The following is a 26,285-nucleotide window of genomic DNA, read 5'->3' as shown; positions in this document are numbered from 1 at the left end:
TAGTTTGAGGACCCCTGCCTAGAGGGTTGCTAATAATGCTGGATGCAGCCCATTTTCAGTCATTTCCCAGAAACTCGAGCAGAGGCCCACACAAGCTGATGATGCTCGGCATAAGGAAAGAAATCTTGATCATGATCATTATTGCAATCAGCATGAAATGCTCTTGTTAAAGCTTGATTTGTGAGTGGCACACTGCTAGGTATAGTTGAAAGCCCATTTAACTATCTATGTGGTCTGTGTGCTCCAAGAACTTTTCTCAGAAATAATCACCAGTTGGTAGTATGGAGGGTGCGTTTTGCAAATACATTGTCTGCCCTTTGTGAAAGCTTGTGATTGAATCATGTGATAAGTGGTGCAACACATTGCTTTCCCAGTAGCCTGGGATGTAGAAACAGACAGCCCGCCCTGACCGGTTTGGCTCAGTGGATAGAGCATCGGCCTGCGGACTGAAGGGTCCCAGGTTCGATTCCGGTCAAGGGCATGTACCTTGGTTGCGGGCACATCCCCAGTGGCGGGTGTGCAGGAGGCAGCTGATCGATGTTTCTCTCTCATCGATGTTTCTAACTCTCTATCCCTCTCCCTTCCTCTCTGTAATAAATCAATAAAATATATTTAAAAAACTATTAGAAACAGCTCTATACCTGAACTCAGGCAGTTGTGAGGATGTGTGCCTATTAGGGACCAGTACTTCTGTTTTTCATATTGGTTATAAGTGTTTGTTTGTTGGTATTTTAGAGAGAGTGTTATTTGACTTGGTCTTATTTAGATCTCTGGAGTTAAAATTCTTTGAATGTGTGATCATCTTTCAGCTACTTTACTGCTTGCATTGTAAGTGGCATTAACTACTCAAGCGGGGGTGGGGGGGGGACTTTAGAGGAATACAAAGTGAATCATACAGATGATAAATGACAGCCTCTCGTCTTTGCCAGGGAATGAGTCAAGGAAGATTGGATTTGATGAAACAGCTCATGGCTTTGAGAAGTAACAGTCACGCTGCTGGGTTGGCAGCTCCTAGCACTGTTTGAGGCTGTAACTGTATCCCTGAGTCTTGTACTTAAATGAGAAAACTAATTTGAAAATGATGAATAGGAGAGTAGCAGAAGCTTGCATTCTCTTGAGGGAACTGGCTGCCAACTTTAATAAAAAAAAAAAAAATGCTGACTTTCTGTATTTAATAAGCGTGGGCCACATGTATGTCAAGAAGAAAAACAAAGCACTTTAATAGCCTTAACCAGATTACAGATGTACGGCCAAGCCGGTGGGGCTTGTTTTGGTTTCCAGGCAGGTGATGGCTGGAGGTGGGATGCCTTTGAAGTTCAGGGTTGGGTTGCTACCCTCGGAGCTCACCTGGCAGTGGCAGCATCACCATCCTTGCTTAGGGCCTGATGGCACAAGCTGCCCTAGTAACAGAATATGGCAGAATCAGAAGTCCTGGGGAACAATTTCTCTGTAGGGAATTATTTGGAGAGTTGGATTATTCAGTGCAGAGGATTTTATGCCATTGACACATGAACGATCTCGTGTTATTCCCCAATGTCTTTTAATTAAACTGCTTACATTTTCCAAATTAAAAAAAAAAATAGTGGGAATAAAAGAAAATTCAGATTAAAAAAAATAGTGGGAATAAAAGAAAATTCACATCCTTATGATTTTAACTGGTTTCTGGCAGTAGTACCCCCAGACACAAATTCCTTGTCGAAACCAACATTTGAAGATGATCTTCATTGGAAAACCCCTAGTTTAATTTAGATGGGATTGCCCATTGTTACACGTCAAGTTACATGGCTTTTAAAATTCTGTATTTTTTGCTTTTCCTTTGCCTCACGATGCACATATTAGCATTTTATGGCCAAAGAGGTGTCCTTTGCTTGATGTAACCATAAACATCATGCTGGATCTTTATTTGGAAGGTGGTTTTATAGAAGTTGGCTTGCAGGAGCCCTAAAACGGGAAGTCAAGCTATAGTAGATGATGTTTCCCTCTCTTAGTCTAAACTAGTAGCAGGATCTTATCACAGAGAACTCAGCAAAATTTAATTAGCAATGTTTTCTTGGTCCAATCACTCCCTCACCCATTATCTCACACTGTCAGATAGAAAACCTTCCTTTTGGCATAATGACTAATCCCCCACCTCTGGTTAGATGATCATGGCTATTGTAACATATTTCTTTTTAATTAGGTCTTTTAAAAGTATTATACACCTAGTAATTATTGTAATCAATAATAATAGATAAACTCCTTAAGCACATTCTGTCCTAGATGAGGTTAAGAACATTATTAAAATAGGTTTTGATGGTAAACAGCTAATGGCATTCTTATCTGATGAATTTAAATATGTAGGAGTTCTTTTTATTTTAGGGAAGCAAAAAAATATTAGAAAATATGATTTCCTAGGATTGGAAAACTAATGTGTAATTGCTTTGGACTCTTTTGGTTATTTTAAATTCAGTAGGTATTCAAATAGCAGTAAAGTCATTCTACTTTTCAGCTTCTATATATTCAAAGACCTTCAATTTTATATTCAAAATGTATTTCAGAAACAGGTTTTGAAGAATCGTGGTATCTTAAGCTTTACTAATAAGTAAGGGAAGATATATCAAAGTTCCAATCTTTTGCCTCCAGGATCATGCTATTCATTTGTTTCATTTAAAATGTTGATCATCCTTTGAGTGTTAATGGGTCAGCCTCAGTGGTTCTCAGGAGAATTTTATAGTCCCTATTTTTGGAAAATTGGAGCCATGGAGTCACACACTCATGGAAGCACTTAGAAAATGTGTACAATGTCTTCAAAAGGTGGCAACATTGCATTTGCAGTAGGTTAATGTGGTTAGAGCCAATCAGAGGAACGGGATGGTGAGACCACATTTTCATAGCATCTCTAAGTCCCTCGTCCACTTAAGAGTCCAACCTCATGTGCAACTCACTGTCAGTGCTGAAACACACTTAGCAAATCTGTGAACAGACCATTCATAACAAGATAGCCTTCCCAACTTCCTTCCATTTGGGAGTGGTCTTACCCAACATGCACATCGATACATAGACTCTGTATGCCCCATTCCTGTCTCAAATACTATAGTATTTAGAACTTCTGGGATCTTTAGCCCTGACTCTTAAGTATGACTGAATATGCTTCTGCTCATGACCCCATAGTCTTCTTACTAAACTCAGGTACTCCTGAGATGGCCAGCATTTTCAGAGAATTCACTTCTCTGTTAGAAGTGTTTCTCCTGATTGGAATTTAAAAACTATAAAGGCCCTCTACTAGAAATTGACAGGCGCTAAAATGTGGCAATGTCATGTGAATATCCCACTGTGTCCCCAAGGGATGATTGTGTTGTGAGCCGTTTGTTTATAAAGAAATTGCTTTCTGATGCCCAGCTTGGCAGGTCCATAAATAGCCCTTCCTCACGTTTTCTTGCCCTGTGAGCAGCTTTCCAAAACTGACTCGCCTTAGTCACATCACAGAGCCAAACTTTCCAGCCATTGAAGAGAAGGAGCGCCTGGCCAGCGTGGCTCAGTGGTTGGGCATTGACCTATGAGCCAGGAGGTCATGGTTTGAATCCTGGTCAGGGCACTTGCCCAGGTTTTGGGTTCAGTTCCCAGTGGGGGGCGTGCCGGGGCGGGGGGAGGGGGCGGGCAGCCAATCAATGATTCTCTCTCATCTTTTATTTTTTTCTCTCTCTCTTTCTCTCCTTTCCTCTCTGAAATCAATAAAAATATTTTTTTAAATAAAAAAAAAAAAGAAGAGAAGGAGGAAAAATCACTTTTTCCCCTTTTTGTCTTTCCTGCTGTTTATGAACTCTCCGATTGGCAGTGGTCATGTTGGCATCTTTGGTGTTAAAACATAACCGTGTGCTACTGTTTTAATAGCGTTCAAATAGCTAACTGGATTCATGGACATCTAAATTTAATTCAAGAAATCAGCGCTATGGTAATAAGGACTGGGCCTGCATTCTCTTAGGCCTAGTAATCTAATTCCCCCGCCAGCTGAACTATTATGTGTGTCTGTTTCTTGTTATTATGCCTGTGGATTGCTCAGACAGATGTGGTGATGGAGATGGGCATATTCCGCTCTTGCTCATGGCTATACCCCGATCATTTTAACACAGGCTTTCTGTTTGGAGCTCCTTTATATGACATTCAGGTCATAGCAGAGGAGGTTGGGGGTGGTTCCTGGGTCATGTTTTCACCTTCCCACCTGGAAGCGCTTTGCTGTCCTAACCAGGGATCGCATCCTTGCCTGTCACTCCATTGTGCTTCAAGGCCTCATGTATCCTCACAGTTTAAGAAGAATACTGGTTTCATTGGATTTTCTCCCTGGTTTTATCTGAATTTTCCACTTAATTTGGAGAAATGACTAGCATTGGTGCCTATTATTTGATTGACAACATAAAAGAGCTCACACATAATAAACTGGCTGATGACTTGCGTCGGTTATCTTTGTTCACAAGTAGTACGAAATTGAGATTCTATAGGACACAGATTATATGGAAGTATACTGGGTAACATTTGGGGCATCCTAGCAACTGTTAAGTTTAGGATTTGTGCAGGAATCTAGACTTTTTGTGCAGGAATTTAGGTAGTCAAGAAATCAATGATTGCACCCCATTTATCTCTAAGCAGATGATGGCTTATACCATCTGATGATCAATGCCAATGTCTTCTCTTCCTCTTCTTCTTACTCATTTCTTGTGGAAATTAGATTTTAAACATATTAGGGAAAGAGAACAGGTTTCCGTGGTGTAGGAAATGTTAAAATAACTGATTAAGGTCTTCTGTATTTTTTAAAAATATATTTCTTTATTGATTTCAGAGAGGAAGGGAGAGAGAAACAGCAATGATGAGAGAGAATTAGTGATGGGCTGCCTCCTGCATGCCCCCTACTGGGGATCAAGCCGCAACCCAGGCATGTGCCCTTTGCCAGAATCAAACCTGGGGCCCTTCAGTCTGCAGGCTGACGCTCTATCCACTGAGCCAAACAGCTAGGGCAAGGTCTTCTGTATTGACACTTCATTTGTCAGTACACTAATAGTTCATTATGTTACTCAGTTTAATAAGCTTCTCCTTATTCTTTTTTTTAAGACACATGCTTCACCACCTTTGTATGTATTTGTTTATTACCCCTTGCATCATATTTAATCAGAGCTAGAAAGGCATTTCACTGGGGGTTATACACATTTTATTGACCTTTCATTTATAAAAGTTCTTTAAATTCTGAGTTAGAAATGGAAATTTCTTCTCATGCTATATCATCTCTGCACATAATTTTTCCTTTTCCACCCTCAGCAAAATTAGTTGTGGCTATTCTGTCAGACTTTCAGTTTTTGAAAGCCTGTCTCCATCTTCCTTTCTGTCTTCCTAGAACAGGGAAACATGTTCTGTGTCCCCAATATATTTGAAATCTGATTTTCTGTATCAGCCCAACTCACACTAGCATTCCAAGGCTCCAGGTTGGGTCTGACACAAATTTTCCAGGTTGCACTCCCTTCTTCATCAGTATGCTTCTCCTTGCAGGCAAGCATCAGCATTGAGGTCATAATTCTCCCCTGCTGTCTCTTTTTCTGGAGAGATTTAAATGTCAAATGGCAGCCCTCAGTCCTGTTCCTGTGGTGCTTCTTGTCCAATAAGACGCAGGGCAGAAGCTCTGCTATGTCAAAATCCTCCACCACCTCTACATCTTTTTCTTGTATTGGTTTTGTCATCTGAAGGAGGAGGAACCGTCTATTTCTCCTTTATCTGGCCAGATGGTGTTGTATCACAAATCTGCGAGCTGGACAAGACGCCTAATGAGCCAGTTGGTTAGGAGCCATCTTTATTGCGCGCAGGTTCAGAGCAGATTACCCCCGTCAAATTCTGAACTAACACAGGAGGGAGTATTTCCTTTCTATATCCTTCTAGTTAGTTCTTTGTGTAAGACCGCTTGTAACCTTGAATACATATTATATCTAATCAAACACCTGTAATATCTATACAGTCAACTTGTAACTTTGAGGACATATTATATCTAATCAAACACCTGTAACCTTGGATGAACAAACATTTGGCAGAATATGTGAATTAATATAGTGTATCAGCCCCTTTAGATGGCTAGCTTGCAGGGTCAGACAGTTAAGTTTATCTTTTCTAATTCAAGCAAAAAACAAAGTTATTTTACAGTCTTAAAATAACAGAGTTGACCCACGGACAACTTAGAGACTGTCTAAGAATAACAGAGTAGTTCAAACAGCAGTTTTTCCAAAGGAGGGACCACTATGCTTCAATAGTATGTGATGGACTTCCACCGTTTAACACTTTCATTCCTATCTTCATTTATCATCTTTCAAATGCTCTCAACCGTTCCTGCGCTAGGAGGTACATGATTGCCAAAAGATATCTTAGTAGGACTTCGTAATTTTGTTCCAGATGTGCCCTTCTTTAGTCTCCCAAACTGCTGATTTAAAACTCACATTGTATATTACTATATATACATGTTTGATGCCATAAATACTATTTCTGGTCTAGTTCCCAGGTATACTGTGACTTACCCTTACTATTATTCTCAGTATTGCATATTTCAGTGGCTCTCAGAATATTGTTCCCTGACCACCAGCAACAGCATCATCTGGGAACTTGTTAGAAATGTAGGTTCTCAGGCTGAATCTTAGACCCAACTGAATCAGAAACTCTGGGTGGGGTGCCCAGTGGTCTATGTTTTAAGGTCTTCCAGGTAATTCTGATACTCAGTGAAATTTAAGTACCACTAAATATCCAATAGTCTCCAAAGCTTACACAAGTAATAAGACTAAGGAACACAACTGTAAACTTCCAGTAGGCATCGCTGACCATGGGTATTACAGATTTATTTAAGCCACTTCTTCTTCCCCCTTCGTTTCCAGTTTAAACTTCTAATAGCAATATTTGAGTCTATTTTCACCTACACTTCTTGAGTATTTATATGCAGATGCTGTGTGGTATTTCTTTATACATTATGAGAAGTCATCTCCATAACTCAATAAACTTCGTTTGGTATCCCCTCCCTCCCATTTAATAGACTTTATTTTTTACAGAAGTTGAGGTTTACAGACAAGGTGAGCAGGAAGTAGAGACCTCCTCTCTACCCCCTTTTTCCTGGACCCCTCCCCTCATTTCCTCCATTGTTAACATTTGCATTGTGTGTCCCCGGTTACAGCATCTTACAGAGTAATAAATTGCCCTAAAAGTTCACTGAGCTCTGCCTCTCCTTCTTTTCCTTCTTACCTGAACCCCTGGCAACGACTGCTTTTTATGGACTCCCATCATTTTGCCTTTTCCAGAATATCAGATAGTCGTAATCATGATATCTTCTTTCTTCAACTGCATAAACTAAGAGTAGCTGTGGGCAAGGGTTAAAAAGTTGCAGACCTACCCAGCTGGGATCATACTTGGACCTGCTGGCTTCACACCTCGTGTGCATTTTTAATTCAGTGCACATTCCCTTTCAAATTTCCAGAATTCCTGTTGTTTTTTTTTTCCTTTCCTGAAACCTGTTTAAATGACTCCCGCTGTTCCTTCTCTTTCCTGCTCCAGTGAAGACAAAGTCGTGGAAGTCACAGAGGAGGAGGAAGTGGCTGATGTTGAGGAAGAAGAAGCTGAGGACGATGAAGACGATGAGGATGGTGAGGAGGTAGAGGAAGATACTGAAGAACCCTATGAAGAGGCCACGGAGAGAACCACCAGCATCGCCACCACCACCACCACCACCACAGAGTCTGTGGAAGAGGTGGTCCGAGGTAATCCACTGTTTACAGATATTTTCTTTCTTGGGGAAAATGAAAACATCATAGGAAAACATCATAGCAACATTGGACATTTCTATCCAGTCTACTGCCACTGTCTTCCCAACGAAAAATAAAATTCACACAACCGGTCTTATGCTTGTTGAACTCTTTTTGGTTAACAAGCAGTCCACGAATTCATTTCCAAGAATGTGAAGTCTTTATGATACAGTCTATTCTGTACCTTGTATGTGCTGCTTGGCAAATCCCAGCTTGTTCTGCAAAACCCCATTTAACCAAGTGTTGACAACGGCTGTTAGGTGACCTCCTTGGTATTTCCCTGGCAGTAGGTGTGTATTACACTCCATTGTGTGTTACCTCTCTCACCACCTAGGCTATAAGCTTGAGGGCAAGGACTAGATTTTACTTAGTATTGCACAGAGTGCCTGGCTTACAGAAAGTTTCAATAAATATTAGTTGAGTGAGTAGTTGCGATTATATTTCATGAAAGAAGAAAAGGGATATTTGGTGAATATAACATTACTTTTTGCTGTGAAATTTAACTTGATTGATTTGTGTTGCCTTTATTTTATTGGGACGTGACAGTGCCTTCTTAGAGAGGTTGACTTCCTTTTTCTGTTTAATGAACACTCCTATTGGAAATGTTGGGGACTGAATGAGCTCCAAGGCTTCCTTGTCCCAATGAAATAAAAGCAAGCATTGAGCTTTCAGTAAAGAACCAAATGTTATTGTAGCAACTAGTGAGTTCTTGGATTGAGTTTCTTAAACGATATTTATATGTTTTACAGACAGTAAAAGATAGTCCTAGAATTAGACCAAGTGAATCTGGAGGGAGTTACTGAGTTTCAATATATTGCAAATACTTTTAATGTCTACCCACAAATGTTACAACAGTGTAAGTCTTCCTCTCGCTTTTTATTAAGGTAAAAATTATGTTGGCTCTGTTGGTATATTTTAGAGATTAAAATGGGATATTTTCTCTGCCTCACGGAGATTCCTAATGATCACTATAGTATCTTCTCTTCGTTGCATTTTTATAACTTTATTGAGGTGCAATTTACATATGAAATTCACTAATTTTAAATATATAAGTATGTGATTCGGCAGCTTTGATACATTTACCAAATTGTACAACTGTTATTATAATCCAGTCTTGGAACATTTTCATCATCTCAGTAAGATCCCTCCTCACAACCATTCATAGTTAATCCTTGTCCTCACCCCAGCCCTGAGCAACTACTATCTACTTTCTGTCTCTGCAGATTTGCCTTTTTTAGACATTTAATATAAGTCTTTTGGTGTCTGGCTTCTTTCACTTAACATAGTGTTTTTGAGGTTCTACACTTCTTCAATTTGTAGCTTTTAAAACTGAGATTATTCTGAGTTGAATGCTCAGAGTTAGCTTAAAAAATTGTAGGTATTGCATATTCTTTAAAAGAAGAAAGATTTAGTCCAAGATGGATTTTTTATCATTCCCTACTTAATGACAACTTTATATTCAATTTAGCACATTAGTGCTTGTGTAAGTAGATATACAGGTAAGCAAATGCACACTTTGATCCACTGCTTTCAAATACCCGTGAAATCCTTTTCCATGTATTTTTCATACACCTAGTAGGACTATCTGTGGCAGATCTGGCCAAATGAACTTGTTAGCTTCTATTTTTCTAGTAGGGAAAGACATTTTTCAGGGCTTTTCTTTTTGAAACCTGAAAGGCATGTGACTACAAATTAACAACAGCTAGAAATCTGCAATAGCATTGACGTTCTTGTGTCTCCATCAAGACAGCTATTTACATAATAATTAATGCCCATTTATTCAGCATCAGCTCTTGGAGCCCCTGTTTGCTATAAGCCATTTTCTAGGCTCAGTGGATCATAGGATGAAAACACATGAGATAACTGACCCTCACGGATGTTAAAATCTAGTAGAAAATATAAGTCAAAGAAACACACAGTCCAACTGCATTGTATAAAATGCGTATGGGCCCAGAGCCCACTTCAAAGAGTAAGAGATGGATCGGGGAAGGGTCTACAGAGGAGAGGACATTGGAAGTAGAATTGGAAGGGAGGGTGGTGGGTCTACCAATGGCTTTTGTTATAAGGTGCTTTAGAGTCGGTAGGAGTAGCAAAACAAATACAGTGCCATCAGAAGGTACGTGGTAGGTATGGTCATTAACTGAGGGTGATCAATTTGAGACCTACTATGTTTCTGGTAAAAGCAATGAAGAGGTTTTGTTTTGATGTTACTGCTGTTGAGAGGGTGGTGGGTGAATAGGGATTGACATAACTCATGCAGTACAATGAGAACAAGCCACACAAGCTTAAGCCCATATGCAGACCAAGACAGAATTCTCTTCCTTTATTTCGCACCACCCCCTGGTGGTCAGCACACGTCATAGTGAGCGATAGAACTCCCAGTCTCCCGGTCAAACTCCTGTGGGGGCACTTTGCATATTAGCCTTTTATATATATAGATTAACATAGAAATTGAAAGGACATATGTTATAGTATTTTCTATAGAAAGACAGAGGCAAGTAAATCTATACTAATAATAGAGGAATATGCAAATTGGTCAGGATGCCCTCATGCAATGACCAAACAGCAGGCTGCGTGGGGCAACCAGGCTGGCAGGGGGGCAGTGAGGGGGCGACCAAACAACCGAACAGTGGGCTGCGTGGGACGACCAGGCCGGCGGGGGCTGGGGGGGCAGTGAGGGGCGACCAAGCCAATAGGGGGTGCAGTTAGGGGCCATCAAGCCAGCGGGGGGGGGGCAGTTGGGGGTGACCAGGCCGGCGGGGGGGGGGCAGTTAGGGGTGACCAGGTCGGAAGGGGGGGCAGAGAGGGGTGACCAGACTGGAAGGGGGGGCAGTTATGGGCAATCATGCTGGCAGGAGAGGGCAGTTATGGGTGATCAGGCAAGCATGAGATCAGGCCTAAACCAGCAGTCAGACATCCCCCAAGGGGTCCCAGATTGGAGAGGGTGCAGGCTGGGCTGAGGAGAGCCTCCCCCACCCCCCGCCCGCATGCACAAATTTCATGCACTGGGCCTCTAGTTTATTATAAAAATCTTCAGGGTAGAGCTACAAAAAGAAACTAGCCTTAAAAGATAAGTTAATAATGTTGGTGGCAAGAAGAGGATGAAAACAACTTTCTAAAAGCAAATGCCTGGTCATTTAAAGGTACTGAAATAGAAAAGCCTTCCATGGAAATCCATGCATCCCCATCTATGACACTGAAAGAGGCAAAACCTACAATCGAGGCAAGTCTTTCTTGGAAAGGAGGCCTCAGAGGAGAGACATGTTACGGTATATTGTGTCCATATCAGAGAGTGTTCTGTATTTCCAGCCAATTTCAATAAAGGAGTACAGTTTGGGATGGTAACATTGAAGGAGCCATAGAGTCCTTTTCCTCCACAAAGCCCTTTTCTTCCTCCTTCGTGTGGCGGAGAAGAGGAGTGGTGGTGCTTCTCCAAAGGCAGTGCATAGGTGATGCCTAACTCTACAAAACTCTGATTACAAGGAGCCTGCTCCTGTGCTGAAAATGAAAATCAGAAGTGACCTGCAAAGAGGAGAGATTGAAAGAGACTTACAATCTAGTTTTCAATGTTTATGTTTCAGTGCCTGAGAGAAAGTGTGATTTACAACCAGACCTAATAAGAAAATTGTTTCTTCATTACTAATACATTGCCACTGACACAAGTCCTTTATGTGCTTCATAAAACAACAAACAAACAAACAAAAACACCTCAATACTTTTGTAACCAGTTAGAATTTGAAAGAAATAAGCAGAGGGAAGAAAAATAGGGGACATCTCAGCAGGGTCATAAAATTTCCAGCCATTTTGTATCAGAAGCAATGACGTCAAAGTGTAAGATACAGTAGTCCTAACCGTGTTGCTGACTCCAGAAGAGAAAGGTTTTACTTGGAAGAGTGCACACCGCAACATCCATTAGGCTTTAGGATTGTTTTGAGTTGTTAAAATAATAAAAATAAAAATAAACTTGGATATTGACCTAATAAGCCAATACCAATTAGAATGAAGCAATATTGTATTTAGACACTTGCTCTTAATTTTCTGTGTTTTGAGAAGGGATTACACTCCATAAACCCAAGACGTCAGGGTAATTTCTGACATCAGAGTTAATTTCATGAACGTAACTCTCACTTAAACAGGTATATTGTAATAAATCACATAATCTTTGATGTAACCTAGCCAGTTTTGTCCATCCAGTGTAACTGGTTTTTTCCCCTTATGTTCACTTATTCGTCAGATAGTCACTATGTCCTTGCTGATTGCTGGGCACAGTGGAAGGAAGGTGTAATGGAGAAGTTGGATCTGACAGTGTTGTGGCAGATGGGGCTGGCATTCTTGTGTTTTCAGAATCACCACTCCCCTTGCCCTTTAGGGTGATGGTTCTGTCTCTGAATCCTTGTAACTCTGCTGTGTGGTAGAAATTTTACTTCCCCGTTTAAAGCCAAGGCAACTGAGGCCTGGAGACTTTTCTTTTAAATTGCTGATAGCGCAAAGCTGATACAGTCATGTCAAAACTTTACTGTTTTGCTTGCAAACACACCCAGTTTCAGATTACCCTGTGCTCCCTTATAAATGTGTATTCCTTTGCTATAGGCATATATTCATGTTACTGTTATTTCACACTGAGCATAATGATCGGGAATCAGCAAACGATGGCCATGTTTTCTAATTCAGTGGTCGCCCACTGGTGGTCTGTGAGGTCTGAAAGGTTGGTGACCGCTGTAATCTAATTAAAAGCCTGTACTAGGCAACCCATTTGTTGACATGTTATCTGTGGTTGCTTTTATGCTACAGAAGCAGAGTGGAGTGAACACCATATAACCTGCAACACTAAAAATATTTGCTCTCTGGGCCTTTATTAAAAAACCTCTGATACTACAAAGTTCTTTATATTTCAGATACTGCATGCCTAGTTAATTCCATGAAGGTAGTTTAGTTATGGTTAGAGCCAGACAAGTAGAGTGTTTGAGAGAGGATTATTTTATTTTCATTTTGTTTTCTTTTTTTATGTTTTTAGTTTTAAATTTTTATTGAAATTCAGGTTTAGAACCTAACAATTTAATACAATAGTATAATGAATATTTTCTAACCAGTATTCTCACCTGCTTTATATGATTTCTGGGTACAATTTTTAAGACTTGATACTTTCTGCCTAATTTTCCATAATATGCCAGTTATACATTCCCTAAGATCAGATACTTTCCTAAAATTGTTCTTATCTCAATGTTGAATTTTTAAAAATAAGCTCTACTATTGAAAATTTCAGGCATTAATATTGTAGCCACTGTTACACAGAAAAGAAAAAAGTTTACAATTTTAACTGTTTAAAATTATTAACATCTATTATAGTAGTGTAATATGAATTTTTAACGTACTCATATAAATTTTTCATCAAAATGCTTAGCCATTTCCTACTGAAGCATGTCCAAAATCCGAGAGAGGATTTTTGATCATTGTGTGGGCGTGGGCCAGTTAAGTAACCTTGGCAAGTCTGTTCCACGTGTGTGGTGTAGGTGCATGTTTGTTGTAAGAATTACTTTAGATGATTCGTTGTAGGTACTGACCGTAGGTATGCCTGGCCCATGGTATTTCAGTTTGTTTTACAAGAACAGGTTTCCCAGAGTCAAACCTGGCTCTACAACGTACTACGTAAATTTGTATCAATTGTAGAACAGTTGGGCCTCATTGCTTCCCTCTGTAAAATAGTGTTTATAATAATACCTACCTCATTTTAATCATTTTGTGAGGATTAAGTGAAGTTATTCACGGGAAACATTTAGTACAGTTACTGGTAGACAGTAAGTGCTCAGCTGACAAGGTGCTACGGTTGTCATGGTTATAAGTATTATGTATTCTGATCCTCCAGAGAAGTAATGTTTACTACGAATTAGAAATGCCAACAATAAGCCAACAAATTGTCATTTTAATTATAAAAGGCTTAAATGCAGCATCCACATTATTTTTTTTTTCAATAAGAGAAGTGGTACACATATAATACCTTAATAAAAAAATTAAAAAGAAAAGAGAAGTGGTATAAAAGAGATACAGTCTAAGCCAGTGGTTCTCAACCTTTCTAATGCCGCGACCCTTTAATACAGTTCCTCATGTTGTGGTGACCCCCACCCATAAAATTATTTTCGTTGCTACTTCATAACTGTAATTTTGCTACTGTTATGAATCGTAATGTAAATATCTGTGTTTTCCGATGGTCTTAGGCGATCCTGCTAGCGGTTCTCAACCTGTGGTTTCTTAAATATAAGTAAGAAAATTACTATTGGTATTGGATTTAGGGCAAAAGTAGTAAAGCTGCTTTAATGTTGCTTAAGACTGAATGTCAAGGCAAAATTAAGTTTCTGATACATATATTTAGTTGACTCTTACAACTCTACCAAAGTGTGTTATATCCCTCACTTACTAGATATGGGTGAGCTTCTTTTAATAAGCTAAAACCTATGCAACTTTAACTAATCCTTCCCCTCTGGTCCTTAGAAAGTGATTGAATCTCATACATCTATTTTTGACATTTCAACTGCACAAAGAAGGTGTGGTTGATCACGGTGCTTCTCAAACATTAGTATTCATGCAAGTCACCCGAGCACTTGCTAAACGCAGATCCTGAGCCAGTACATCTGGTGTAGGTCTTGAGTCCCAGGTGATGCTGGCCCTACTGGTCCTTGGGCAGCTGTTCCAGGAGTAGTCTCTAGTAGCATTTCATGTCCCACATACTGTGCAGATTTAGGAGGTAGAGGCAGGGAGTAAGAAACTAAAAGGGAAAACCTTCCTTATCTATGGTGTTGTTCTTAATATATTATCAAATGTCACCAAGTATGAAAGAACCCTGATATGTCTACCCACTAAGCAGTTTTGTAATAATTCAGCTAGTCAAGACCAAGCAAATTAGAAAATTCTTAGAATTTCCCTCCATATGTAATTGTTTCTAGTTTCATTTGTGCCCCATCGCCTCTCATTGGTGTGGTACAGCTGACTCCTACTAGCCTGTAAAAGCTGATATTGAAGTATTGAGGAATTTTGTGAGCCACAACCATTGGTAGCATGACATTCCAATGAAGGGAGTATTGACACCATGGACATTGGCAAACAGTATAAATCAGTGTTTTGTTTTGGAGACAACCACATCTTCCCTCAGACTCATTAAGAAAAATCCCTTTCTCCTGTCTCATTCAGAGTTTAGAGCTTCTTGTCATACTGTGTTGGGCTTCAGCCTAGCCACACAGCTTAGAGAAAAACAAGTTTATTCCACAACAAAGAGGAAACAAAGGTATCGGGAAGTCATAGTGGTGCTCTTTCGTCAGTGCTTTCCAACACCGTGGACACAAGAGTGCTGATTAATAGTCTAAACGTGTACTGTACAAGTACATCTCCTCAGGTGGCGCTTTATAAATAACCTTCCATCATGGAGGGACATGAGAATCAGGTCAGGTATATTTAGAGTGACAGATGTATTGGATAGCCCGAGAGAATCAACACAATTCCGTTAAAAGCAAGTCTACTGCACATATCTTCTAGAGACTTCCGTGACAAATTAGCACCCGTCATAATGAGTCAGTGATTTCATTACTAGCACAGCTGTTCCCTTCATTTGTTTATATATTTCAGCCCATATTTCAGGCTTACATGAGATTTGTCATGAGACTTTAGTTGGAGCCTGCTTGCCTAATTTTACATGCCTCTTTTCAGTAAAATATGATTAGCAGGTAGTAAATATCTGACAACTTGTTGCCCTGATCAGAGGAATTTTCTGTTGTCTGTGTTTTTTATGAGTACTTGCTCAGATTTGCAAGCACATTATAAATTCTCTTTTCCATTAAAAGTATCTACTATTGTGAAAAAAATTCTAATTCTTAAAAAATAACCAGTTTTCTAGGGTGTTGATTTTTTAAAAAATTTTTCATCCATAAGAATCAAACACAATCTGTGTTCTCATTCTTTAACAGAATATAAGATCGGTTCTAATAACTTAGGCTCATGAAGTTTCATCCTATAGCACTACTAGCAATAACTTAGGCTTAAATCTAAAGTTAGTATAAATGGTATTGGGGTCATTTGTTTACATTTTTGATGGATTGTATGATTAGGTAGATATATAAACACTGATTCAAAATATTAAATATTAGCATATTTAGTATATTTCAGTATCCCTGTCATTATTTTCATTTTATTTTATTGTTGACATTAAACAGCTGACTTATTGTGAGATCAAACTATATTTGTCTTCTTTCCTTTACCCTTCCTATGTTAAAATTGCAAAATATGTAATTTCTAACTCAAGGAATGTAGATATATTTGTATGAACTTAAATTGTGCATATATTCTTACAGCATTTGGAGAAACTATGCTTCATAACTTTTTTGTATGCTTCATAATTTTTTTATAATATCAGAATATTCAATTCCTAGATTTTTGTAAATAACTCTAGTTTGATTAGTAAGTTGGATTATTCAAGTGGTTGCTATTTATAAATTTAAACTTCATACATTCCATGTAATACAGGCTTTTATTTTACAGACACTCAAATAATTGAAATTTAATTATTAAAAATGAAATAATAAAAAGCTTTCCATTATTCTAAAATTATCCTTCAGTTAGCGCTTATTTAAAGCTAATTATTTGCTAATCTGTTAACTTTGCTTTTGAAAATGGCAATATAATTATCATATATTTGAAAATGGGGATTTTTCTCCCCGTCTTAGCTTGACACTTTCACAGCTATCTTCATGCTGAATTTTTTAAAAAGTGTAAAATTAGCATTCTAATTTGGTTGTCCACAAAAAAGTGCTCCAATTTGAAACTATTCAGAGTTAATATTTTGTGATTAAGCATTATATTTTGGACAGTGAATTACATAATCATTTTATATAATGTAGGGAGCTCTCGCTCTGCTTCTACCTTGTGTTTGTATAATACTGGTTTTCACCAGATGCAGTTTAGTGTTGAAACCAGTACAGATCTCAGCAAGGACCTACCTTAGAAAGATCAAAAAGGCATAGAAACATTGTCCCCAATGTCCACACCAAGGTCATGAAACTATTTGAAGGCCATTCCAGGTCAGGAGTTCAGCAGCCACAATAATGTATCAAGAGCCAACAAAACATTCTCCAAATGGAGATTTTTGTCACTCTTCCATTGCTTTTTTTTTTTTTTTAATATATTTTATTGATATTTCACAGAGAGGAAGGGAGAGGAATAGAGAGCTAGAAACATCGATGAGAGAGAAACATCGATCAGCTGCCTCCTGCACACCTCCCACTGGGGATGTGCCCGCAACCAAGGTACATGCCCTTGACCGGAATCGAACCCGGGACCTTTCAGTCCGCAGGCCGATGCTCTATCCACTGAGCCAAACCGGTTTCGGCATGCTTTTTTTGTTTGATGGATTAAGACTCTCTCTGGAGATTTTACCAAGAATAGGGGACCCATCTTGTCGTTCTTTCTGTTTACTTAGTTGGCATATAAATGGATTTTGAGTTCTGGATGCTTTTTCTTAGTGATTGGGGCTCTACAAATTAGTTATAACAAAGGGTTTCATAGCCATTTTGAAAAAGACAGAAGAAAAATAAAATTAATATACTATTAAAAATGGATGTGTCATTATGTTTCATGCTTGGTATAGGAAAACAAAAGTATATTGTAATGTCATTTGAGTTTTGGACCGGGAGGTTTTGCCTCTATCAGAAGTAAGAAATTGTTAACTAGTTTACACCGGGCAAATATCAATCACAGATTATCTCCTTTGATCATCATTCTTTCATCTCATCACTTGCACCCACCTGAAATTCTACCACTTTTATTCAGTGCATAGGAGATATTTTCGCAAAGGCATGCTTCCTGCCCTGCAGAGCTGTGGTGCGTAATGGGGCCTGTGCAGACAGGCGTCAGAAGGCATGTGTTTGGTGCTCGGAGAGGTATAAAATGTGAGGATCAGTTTGCATGGTTGAGGCATGGTGGCTTGTTGCCTGTGTCCTTGTGACTTCGGGTCATACATTCTGTGCCTTCCTTGGGAGTGGCCACTTGTAACTCTAGTGCCAACGCCAACCAAGTGGAATCTCAACACACCATGGCCTTGTAGTCTTGTTGGAATCAGTACTGCCTGAGGAAGAGATGAATGAGAAGTGTTACTGCCTCTTAGAAAAAGAAACGTTTACATGTGTGTGTACAAATTGGTGAGGGAAATACAGAGAAGGGGAAAAACCAGCCTACTGTTATTTATTACAACTAAAGATAAAGTCCAGGAGTGGAGACAGCTGGTGGCTGTGGTTGGCAGTTACTCCACACCTGGGGCTGGTTTTTCGCTCTGCGGCCCAGAAGCTGCTTTGTCAGTAACTCAGAGAAGATCAGACCCCCCAAAACTAACTTACCCTTTTTTTTTTAAATATATTTTATTGATATTTTACAGAGAGGAGGGGAGAGGGATAGAGAGCTAGAAACATCGATGAGAGAGAAACATCGATCAGCTGCCTCCTGCACACCTCCCACTGGGGCTGTGCCCGCAACCAAGGTACATGCCCTTGACCGGAATTGAACCCGGGACCCTTCAGTCCGCAGGCCGATGCTCTATCCACTGAGCCAAACCGGTTTCGGCCCTAACTTACCCTTTATAACTCAGAATGCCAGTCCTTTAATTTGGGGAAGATAAATCGAATTGCCTAGTAGATGGGATACTTACCTCAACAGGTTGGCAGATTTTTGTTGTACAAGAGAATTCGATGCATAAAACCAACTAAATCGCATTGCTTGGAGATCATGGACTTTCAAAGCAACAGTACTGAATGAGACGATTTTAATAATGAGTGACATTGAACTTGATGCTCCTGGCGCCAGATGGTTCCATCTGAAAACCATCTAAAGAGAGCTGGAGTCATCTTACATAGCTGTACCCCGGACATTTCTCCTGCAGGGAGTTTGACACTCATCTTCCGGGGCTCAGTGCTAACTGCCCCTCCCAACTCTGTTGACACCATCATGATGGCAGCAGTTTGTGGTTTTGCCATCAGCTCTTGGCCTTGGTTGGGAAGATCGGTGAGTGGAGTGTATGGGGAAATAAAACAGTAGTTCTCTTTGACACGCTGGGGACCTCTGTCTCTGAGTAATTGATTATGGTCAGTCTTGAATACGCATTTGGAAGCCCTGGGTTTTGTATGGCTTTTATCTTTCAGAAGAAGGTTGCTTTCCCATGTTCTGTTAGTAAAGCAAAGAACAAGCAAGACACGTGTGTGTGCTAAGGTACCAGCAGGCTCTCTGTAATCTTACCTGCAGCCTGGAATATACATGGAATATACATGGGATATACGTGGGAGGTAGATTTCTTATTCTAATCAAAGTAAAATGAAATCGGGCTGTTTACTACACTTGAGTAAATCAGGGATTAAGAAACTGATCTTAGGGAGGGTGTCAAAGCATGATGACAGGTAAGATGTGTTTGAATGTAAAACAATGCATGGTATGTATTAACAAATTAGAGTTGCTTGATTATGTTTTATTGTTTGGAACCTTATTGTTCAAGGGACAGGTAAATATACAAATAATCGTTTTTTGATTAGAGAGAATGCAACTGACTGGAGGTCACATTGGCAGATATTACATATACTTTCAAATGCCATCAGTCATTGGACAGCTGAAAACTGGATCACCTTCAAAATATGTGTAATTAATTGTGCTTCAAGTCAAGGCAGTCATTTATTAAAGAAACTCAGATATTTGTGAGAGATTAAAGTTTTTGCATCCTCACCAGACACCTGCAGAGTAATTTAAAGTTATTATAAAGGAAAAGTTTATTTTTCAAAGTGAAGAAAAGTTTTGATGTGCAGATACCTCGAGGCCTTTAATAATTCATCTAAAGCAGCTGAAAGATTGGTTCACCTTCGGCTGGAACCCTCTTATTACCACTGAGAGCTGCACATTAACCAGCTCTGAATGCACTGCTGTGTTTCTGAGCTAATCCTGCCGGGTCAGTACATGTTTGCAGACACTGCCCAATAAACCCAATGCGAGTTACCACGGGGAGGACTCATGCGTTAGGAAAGTAAACATGTGCGTGAACAGTGAGCCGGTTCCTTTTCATGCTAAATGTGGTTCCCCACATCTCCTCTGACTAGAGGTGTGCTCTGAACAAGCCGAGACGGGGCCATGCCGAGCAATGATCTCCCGCTGGTACTTTGATGTGACCGAGGGGAAGTGCGCCCCCTTCTTTTACGGCGGCTGTGGCGGCAACCGAAACAACTTTGACACAGAGGAGTACTGCCTGGCCGTGTGTGGCAGCGTCAGTAAGTGGACCTTCCTCCAGCCTGGCCACCTTTCGTCTTTCTCGCCACTGACTATGCTCCTTGTAACAGATTGGTTTTCCTGGTTCTTGGGGACGGGTCTGTTGCCACCACTAACCCCATTTCTGTCCACCTCTCTAATGGCCAGGCATCTCCTCCAGGATGTCCGACCATGAGCACACATCTCTGTCTCTCTCTAACACAGCATGGCCACGGTGTGTCCTTTGACTAGCTGTGGTGCACACGTCTTGTAATCTCTAGGGACTTTCGAGTGCTTCTCTTTAAGCCAAGCTGGGGTTGCTGTTTTGCCTTCTCAGCTCTTCTGCAAATGTATACATATGTGTTTGTCCGTGTACATGTGTGTTTGGGTCTGTACATGTGCACCACGTGTGCAAATAAGGTTTACCACTGCAAGCCCGGCTGACGAGGCTTCGGTTGCATTGGTAAGGCCTATTTGCTGTGACTGAGTACTTTTGAGTTATTTCATTATGTGGGACTTCTATTGTGGTGGGGAGGGAATGGGACTGAATGGAGCACATGCCCTTCAAATGTCAGAAGGGGGCAATGTCCCTGTGGCCCCTGACCTCACACGTGGACATGTGCAATGCCGGGTTTATATGTCTTCTCTTGGAAATAGAGGACAGCTCTTGACTTAAATTAGAAACCTTCAAGGACATAAGGCTCAGGGAATATAATTTCCAAAGCCTTTTCTCTTGAACTTGAAGCTGTCCATAACTCTGGGGATGAATAAATGAAGTCGAGGTGACTTCCATGCGAGTTGAAACTTCTTCCACAGACATAGGTCCCAGGAAGTCATACAGCGGGCATACGGACTTCCGTTCTCAACAGCCTCCCACATTAAATCCTCAACTTTATTTTATTTACTTTTTGTTTGTGAGTAGGAAGTTTTAACTACTCCAGAGATAGTTATGCAACCTGATCTATTGGAGATTAAATTCAATAATTGTGACTTGTTTTGTTTGAGAGACTCCTGTTCTCCCCTCTTAGGGAGGGTAACAGTTACTGTTTCCTGCCTGGGGGTGATAAGGATTATATAACTGTTATTGGTGTAATCAGAAGCTTAAGCTAAACAAAAACAGGGCCAGCACCTTTATGACCTTCTCCGGTGAAGCCCGGTATCCCAGTGGCATCTGATGGAAAAGTTCCCGTTGGTCTCCTGTGGAAGAGCTGTCCTGGGTGAGAACAGGTGTAGGAATTGGCAGCCCCACGGGCATCTTTCCTGGCTCGGATTGGATGGTTGAAGCTTCTAAGGCAAAAAAACTCCTTTCTTCAGTTTCAAACAAAGAAGTTAATTAGGTCAGGTAACCGGGAACACGTCGGGGATTCTGTCGCCTGGACCCTCTGAACAAAGGGCCCTTGTGAAAGAGGTTCTGACCGGTTTCGCTGCTGGGGGAGATTTCCTGACATATTTCCAACTTTTTCCTTCTTTTCCAAGGTAAATTTTTTTTTTTTTTTGGAGGGGGCTATAAATATGTATGCACATAACATATAAGAAAGAGGGTTTTTGAAAATTATTAGCAGTGATGGATTTGCCTCAAGAGTTAGAAACACGAATCCTGCCCCCGTCCCCCCAAAACACACATACACACACACACACAACAAACCCCCCAATGGCAGCCCCTACACATACCCTCTCCAGTTGATCAGTTTGGATTGATTCAGAGAGCAGCCAGCAGGCACCAGAGTTCAGATGGAGCCTCTGGAGGTGCCCTGGATGGCACTCATTTTGCTGAGATTTACAAAAGGTTCATGCCCCCAACGAAGATGTAATGGATAAGCCAGGCAGTGCTCAGTTTCAGGGGAAGTGGGTTACAGAATAATTTATCAAGAAAGTAAACGTGAGAGGCTGAGGGTCAGTTAGAAAGGTGGAAGGATAAGTGAAGAGTGAAGCCTCAACAAATAGCCAGAGCCGAGAGCCGAAAGCTGAGAGCCGGGGGCTGCCCTGTGAACGGATGAAGCGATAGAGATGCCGTGAAGAATGCGTGGAAGAGAACTGGTGACGCTGGGCGCTAAGGGAGAATGGGAGCCAGGGATCACCCTTCAACAGGGGACTTGGATGTACTATCAGAGACAAAGTACCCAGGATTCCAAGATGTTATGTGCAAATATATCTTCTGTTTATCCATTGCCTTTGGGTCCATGCTGGGGCCAACCTCAGGATATTGGTTTAGTTTTTGTTTTTCATTCTATGACTTTGTTTTTGATTTTTCCTTTGGTTAGTAGAATCATGTGACTGAGTTTCAGCCATCATTCTCATGTTTCTATTTTTGTTTTTAGTTATGTTCTTTTATTTTCTCCATAGTGTCCCAAAGTTTACTCAAGACTACCCAGGAGCCTCTTCCCCAAGATCCTGTTAAACGTACGTTGTGATTCACTTGAGGGGAAGGAGGGGAGGTGCATGGCTGGTTTTCAGTCCAGTGTCGTCACCTTCTTTGCATGGTTCTTGTTTCTTGAACGCCTTCCTGTCTTTGAATAAGATGTCTCTTTCCATTGCCTTGTTTGAAATGATGTCTCATTTTGCCAGATAACTTCAGCTCTCCAGCTAAGGGCATTGACTAAGCTGCTTCTGTTTCCGATCAGGCCCCTTTTTAGTTAGTATACGGTAGTTCTATAAAATACTATACCTAAAACACTGCTGTTGTGTTTTATTTGGCATCACTGTTTTGTTTCTTAAAGCTCCCAGGTGCCGTGGTTTAACAAGTGGCTATGTTTATAAGTGACTTGTTTCCCAGGAAACAATATGCAATGTGCATGCATTGTACTAACTACAGGTACCAGTGCGTATACCTCACCCTACCCCCTCTCCCTCTGGTAATCAACAGAAAATTAGCCTTTATTTATATTACCCTGAAAAAAATCTAGTCTCAAAATTGATTAAAACAATTATCTTTTTTAAAAAAGAAAAAATTACAGTTGAAGAATTATGTGATTTACAAAAGATGTTAGCAGAAAAGTTTTTTACTGGCCTTCATAAGATTCAAATGCATTCAAGTTATCTATAACTTTGGAGGGTGTGGTTTTTACGACCACAATAAACATATTTCCTATTGTGAAAAAGCATTCTTTCTAAGAGCATTGCAAGTATTGGAAGTGAGTAGACATAGAAAGAGTAGGGGGAAATACAGATATCACATGTAAGATTGATAATACATTGATCTGCCATGGCATTTTCTGGGCCATTTATTCTCAGGAACACTGTGGGCCTTTTCCTCATTTCCTTTGTGCACCTGAGAAAATGAGGCTTTAAGAGTTCAGTGACTTTTCCCCAGCCATCAAAATGGCAGGACCAGGTCAAAACTTAATATTATGGCTGTGCTCCATACTCCAAATGGCCAACTCTTTGGTTCTGACATTGTTTTCTATATTAGAAAAACAGTATTTGAGGTTTAGAAGCACATTTTAAGAATATAGTAGATAGTATTGAAAGTGGATGGAAAATATTAAAAACACTTTTTCATAAATGCCATGAATATAGCATGCCTCAATGAATTAAATGTCTTTCAATCCTTTGACAAAACAATTATTTTTACTTTAAGTTTTATTTTATATTATTTTAGCATACAAAATAATGTTATTTTCCCACTTTCATTAGGTAATGGAAATGAGCATTATTACTTGATAAATTTATTTTCTTGAAGTACTTGTGTCCTTAACTCTTCCAAACAGACATTGAAACATTTTTTTGGAATTTTCTCCGTCTCAGTAACTTTCTCCATCTATTTGTAGTGTGTTTGGGACCCTGACTCTTTTCCATTCTAAGAGGGTGAAGTGTGATTTTTGCCGTTATATTTTCTTAGTCTATCTACAGAGGCCATTCAGTCACAGCAAGGGAAGGGTTTTGCAGTGTTAGTATAAACAGACTGGGGAAAGCATATAATTTCTAGTTATTTATAGCCTGCACAGCTATACTATCTTATTTATAGCAAAGCTGCACATTTGAATTGAAAAAGTCATGGTCATCTGGAGGTCAAACGCAGGCAGCAGACTGGAGTTGGAGACAATGAGCCAGAACTAGAAAGGTGGACAAGCCCCTCTGATTTGGCAGCTTGGGCTTGCACTTGGCTCCTTCTCCAACCAGGAGCCCCATAACCAACCTCATTGGAGGGTATCTCTTTTCACGAAGGTGGTTGGTTTTACGGGTTTCTCAGTCTGCGTTGCTTCTAGTCAAATCATAAATGCGAAATGAGATAGAAAAGGCTCCAGTTAAACCAATATAAGATTGCACACATTAGAGAAAATGTGTGATGGTCTATGTTATAAATACAATAATTTTCCTGTCAAGACTTCTTATAATTAGGTATTTCTATATTTTAAAATCTTGGTCATAGAAAACAATTTTGAACATTGCAATGTAAAGGGACACTGAATTTGGGGCTTTATTACAAGGAAGAATCTAAATTACTGATGGAAAGGAAACAGATATGAGACGAAGAGCTTTCATTTTGCCTCTATACTGCATATGGATTTGAATCCTTTTAAAAAGCCCTTCCCCATTTGGTGACTTTTGTGTCTGCCCATTTGGGTTTAGGACAGTGCATAAGTTTCACCTTCAGTTTGCCCAGTGCAATGTTTGTGAACAACATTACTACATAAATATTTATAGATTAGCTTGTTTCACATGAGAGTATGATCTTTTTCTTGTAGTATTTTCCTGACCAGGTTATGTCTGTAATGGCAAGCAAACTGACTCCTTAATGGTATTTAATCTCACAAAGAGCATGATGCCAATTTTTAGTCAGCTGACTACACCAAGGGGTCTGACTAAAGAGAATGACAGATGACCCATGTTGCTCCTTTCCTTGCGGTGAGTTGTGATAGAAACAACACCTAAAGCAAGGTCTCAGCCTCGACCCTGTTGACCCTTTGGGTCAGATGATTCCATGTGGTGGGTGCATGGAGGATGTTGAGCAGCGTCCTGGCCTCTATCTACTAGATGCCAGTAACACCATCCTAGCTGCGATAACTAAAAATATCTCTAGACTTTGCCAAATGTGCCCTGGGGGATGAGGGCAGTTAAAATCACCCCCAGGTGAGACCCTCTGATGTAGACTGGTAGTGTGCCCACACCTGATTCAGAGATATGACAAGGCTGATGTAAATATGTGCGTTTTCCGTACACTTGAAGGCACGTTGAAGTGTTAGAATGTCAGGATCCTCCAGTTCTCAACAGATGTTTATGAAATTGAATTTGTGAGACCACTATCGTAGCTCTCAGTATGTGCAAGTTAAGGTAGAAGTTGCATGTCTTCCTCGTTTCACAGAATCCCTGCATATGCTAGAGAATGACCATCTGTAGAGATGCCATGTGGCCTAGTTATATGTGTGTTTATGACCATAGGGTCTCTGTACAGGTGCAGATCTGGCCTCAGGCAGGATTGGGGAAGGGGAAACAGTTGATGTCTACTCCCATCCACATGGCCCAGATAGAATAGACTAGTCCTCTTCCAGAGAACATATCAAGTCAGGCCAAACCACCATCCCGGGTTCTAAGGTTGTTGCCTCAGAAGCTGGCAATTTGCAAACTGTAGATAACTCACTGTGTGGCCTTTGAATGGAATGTGTCACCCTAGCAGAGTTGTCCTGAACGCCAGGGCTATTTAGTCTTTGGCCAGACTTGAACCATTGTTCTTCACCGCAACGTACTTGTTCTTCCAACTGCAAAATAGCAATTGTTAGTTTCCGTTGCCACATTCCCTTATTCTAACAGAACTGTGATATTTTTATAAAACTGCCAAGCATTATTAAAAACAATTACTAGCATTAAAAGACGTGGTGGTGCATTAAATTATATGTCACATCAGTGCCAATGAAACCATTTAGATTAATGAGTATAAGAAGCTACATCTTTGGTATCCAGAAATGATCAGGATCAAAAGAATGGCCCTTTCCTCCTAGATACCATGGTAAGAAACTCTAATGTTGAAAATGATTGGTTTGCTTTGCAAACCAGCATTTAAAAAGAAGAAAAACAAAAAGCTCATTTACTCAGAACAGTAAAAAAAAATGTTCATTATATATGTGCTCTATTCTTTAGCTATTTGCAAAGAACAGTATGCAGTTTAATAAAGGGTTGGCAAAATTTTTCTCTAAAAGGGCAGAGAGTCAATATTTTAGGCTTTTGTAGGCCATATGGTCTCTGTTACAAGTGCTCAACTCAGTAGTTATAGTGTGAAAGCAGCCACAGACAAAGGCTAAA

General features: G+C 40.1%; 1 protein-coding gene across 8 annotated transcripts in view; it reads left to right on the top strand.

The window, feature by feature from the left end:
* APP (amyloid beta precursor protein) overlaps positions 1–26,285 on the top strand; it is a 229,305-nt gene that overhangs the window by 116,844 nt on the left and 86,176 nt on the right. For 2 of the 8 annotated variants that reach the window (XM_080657581.1, XM_080657580.1), the window contains exons 6-8: positions 7,546–7,748; positions 19,904–20,071; positions 22,392–22,448. In XM_080657581.1, coding sequence (XP_080513707.1) covers positions 7,546–7,748; positions 19,904–20,071; positions 22,392–22,448 — 428 coding nt within the window. The remainder of the gene's footprint in view (positions 1–7,545; positions 7,749–19,903; positions 20,072–22,391; positions 22,449–26,285) is intronic. The other 6 variants (XM_080657585.1, XM_080657584.1, XM_080657583.1 and 3 more) reach the window with 3 other exon arrangements.

The sequence above is a fragment of the Plecotus auritus genome (assembly GCF_963455305.1).
Source record: "Plecotus auritus genome assembly, chromosome: 2".
NCBI classification, from domain to species: Eukaryota; Metazoa; Chordata; class Mammalia; order Chiroptera; family Vespertilionidae; genus Plecotus; species Plecotus auritus.
Note: the sequence above shows the minus strand (reverse complement) of the source record. Positions and strands in the feature narration are given on the sequence as shown.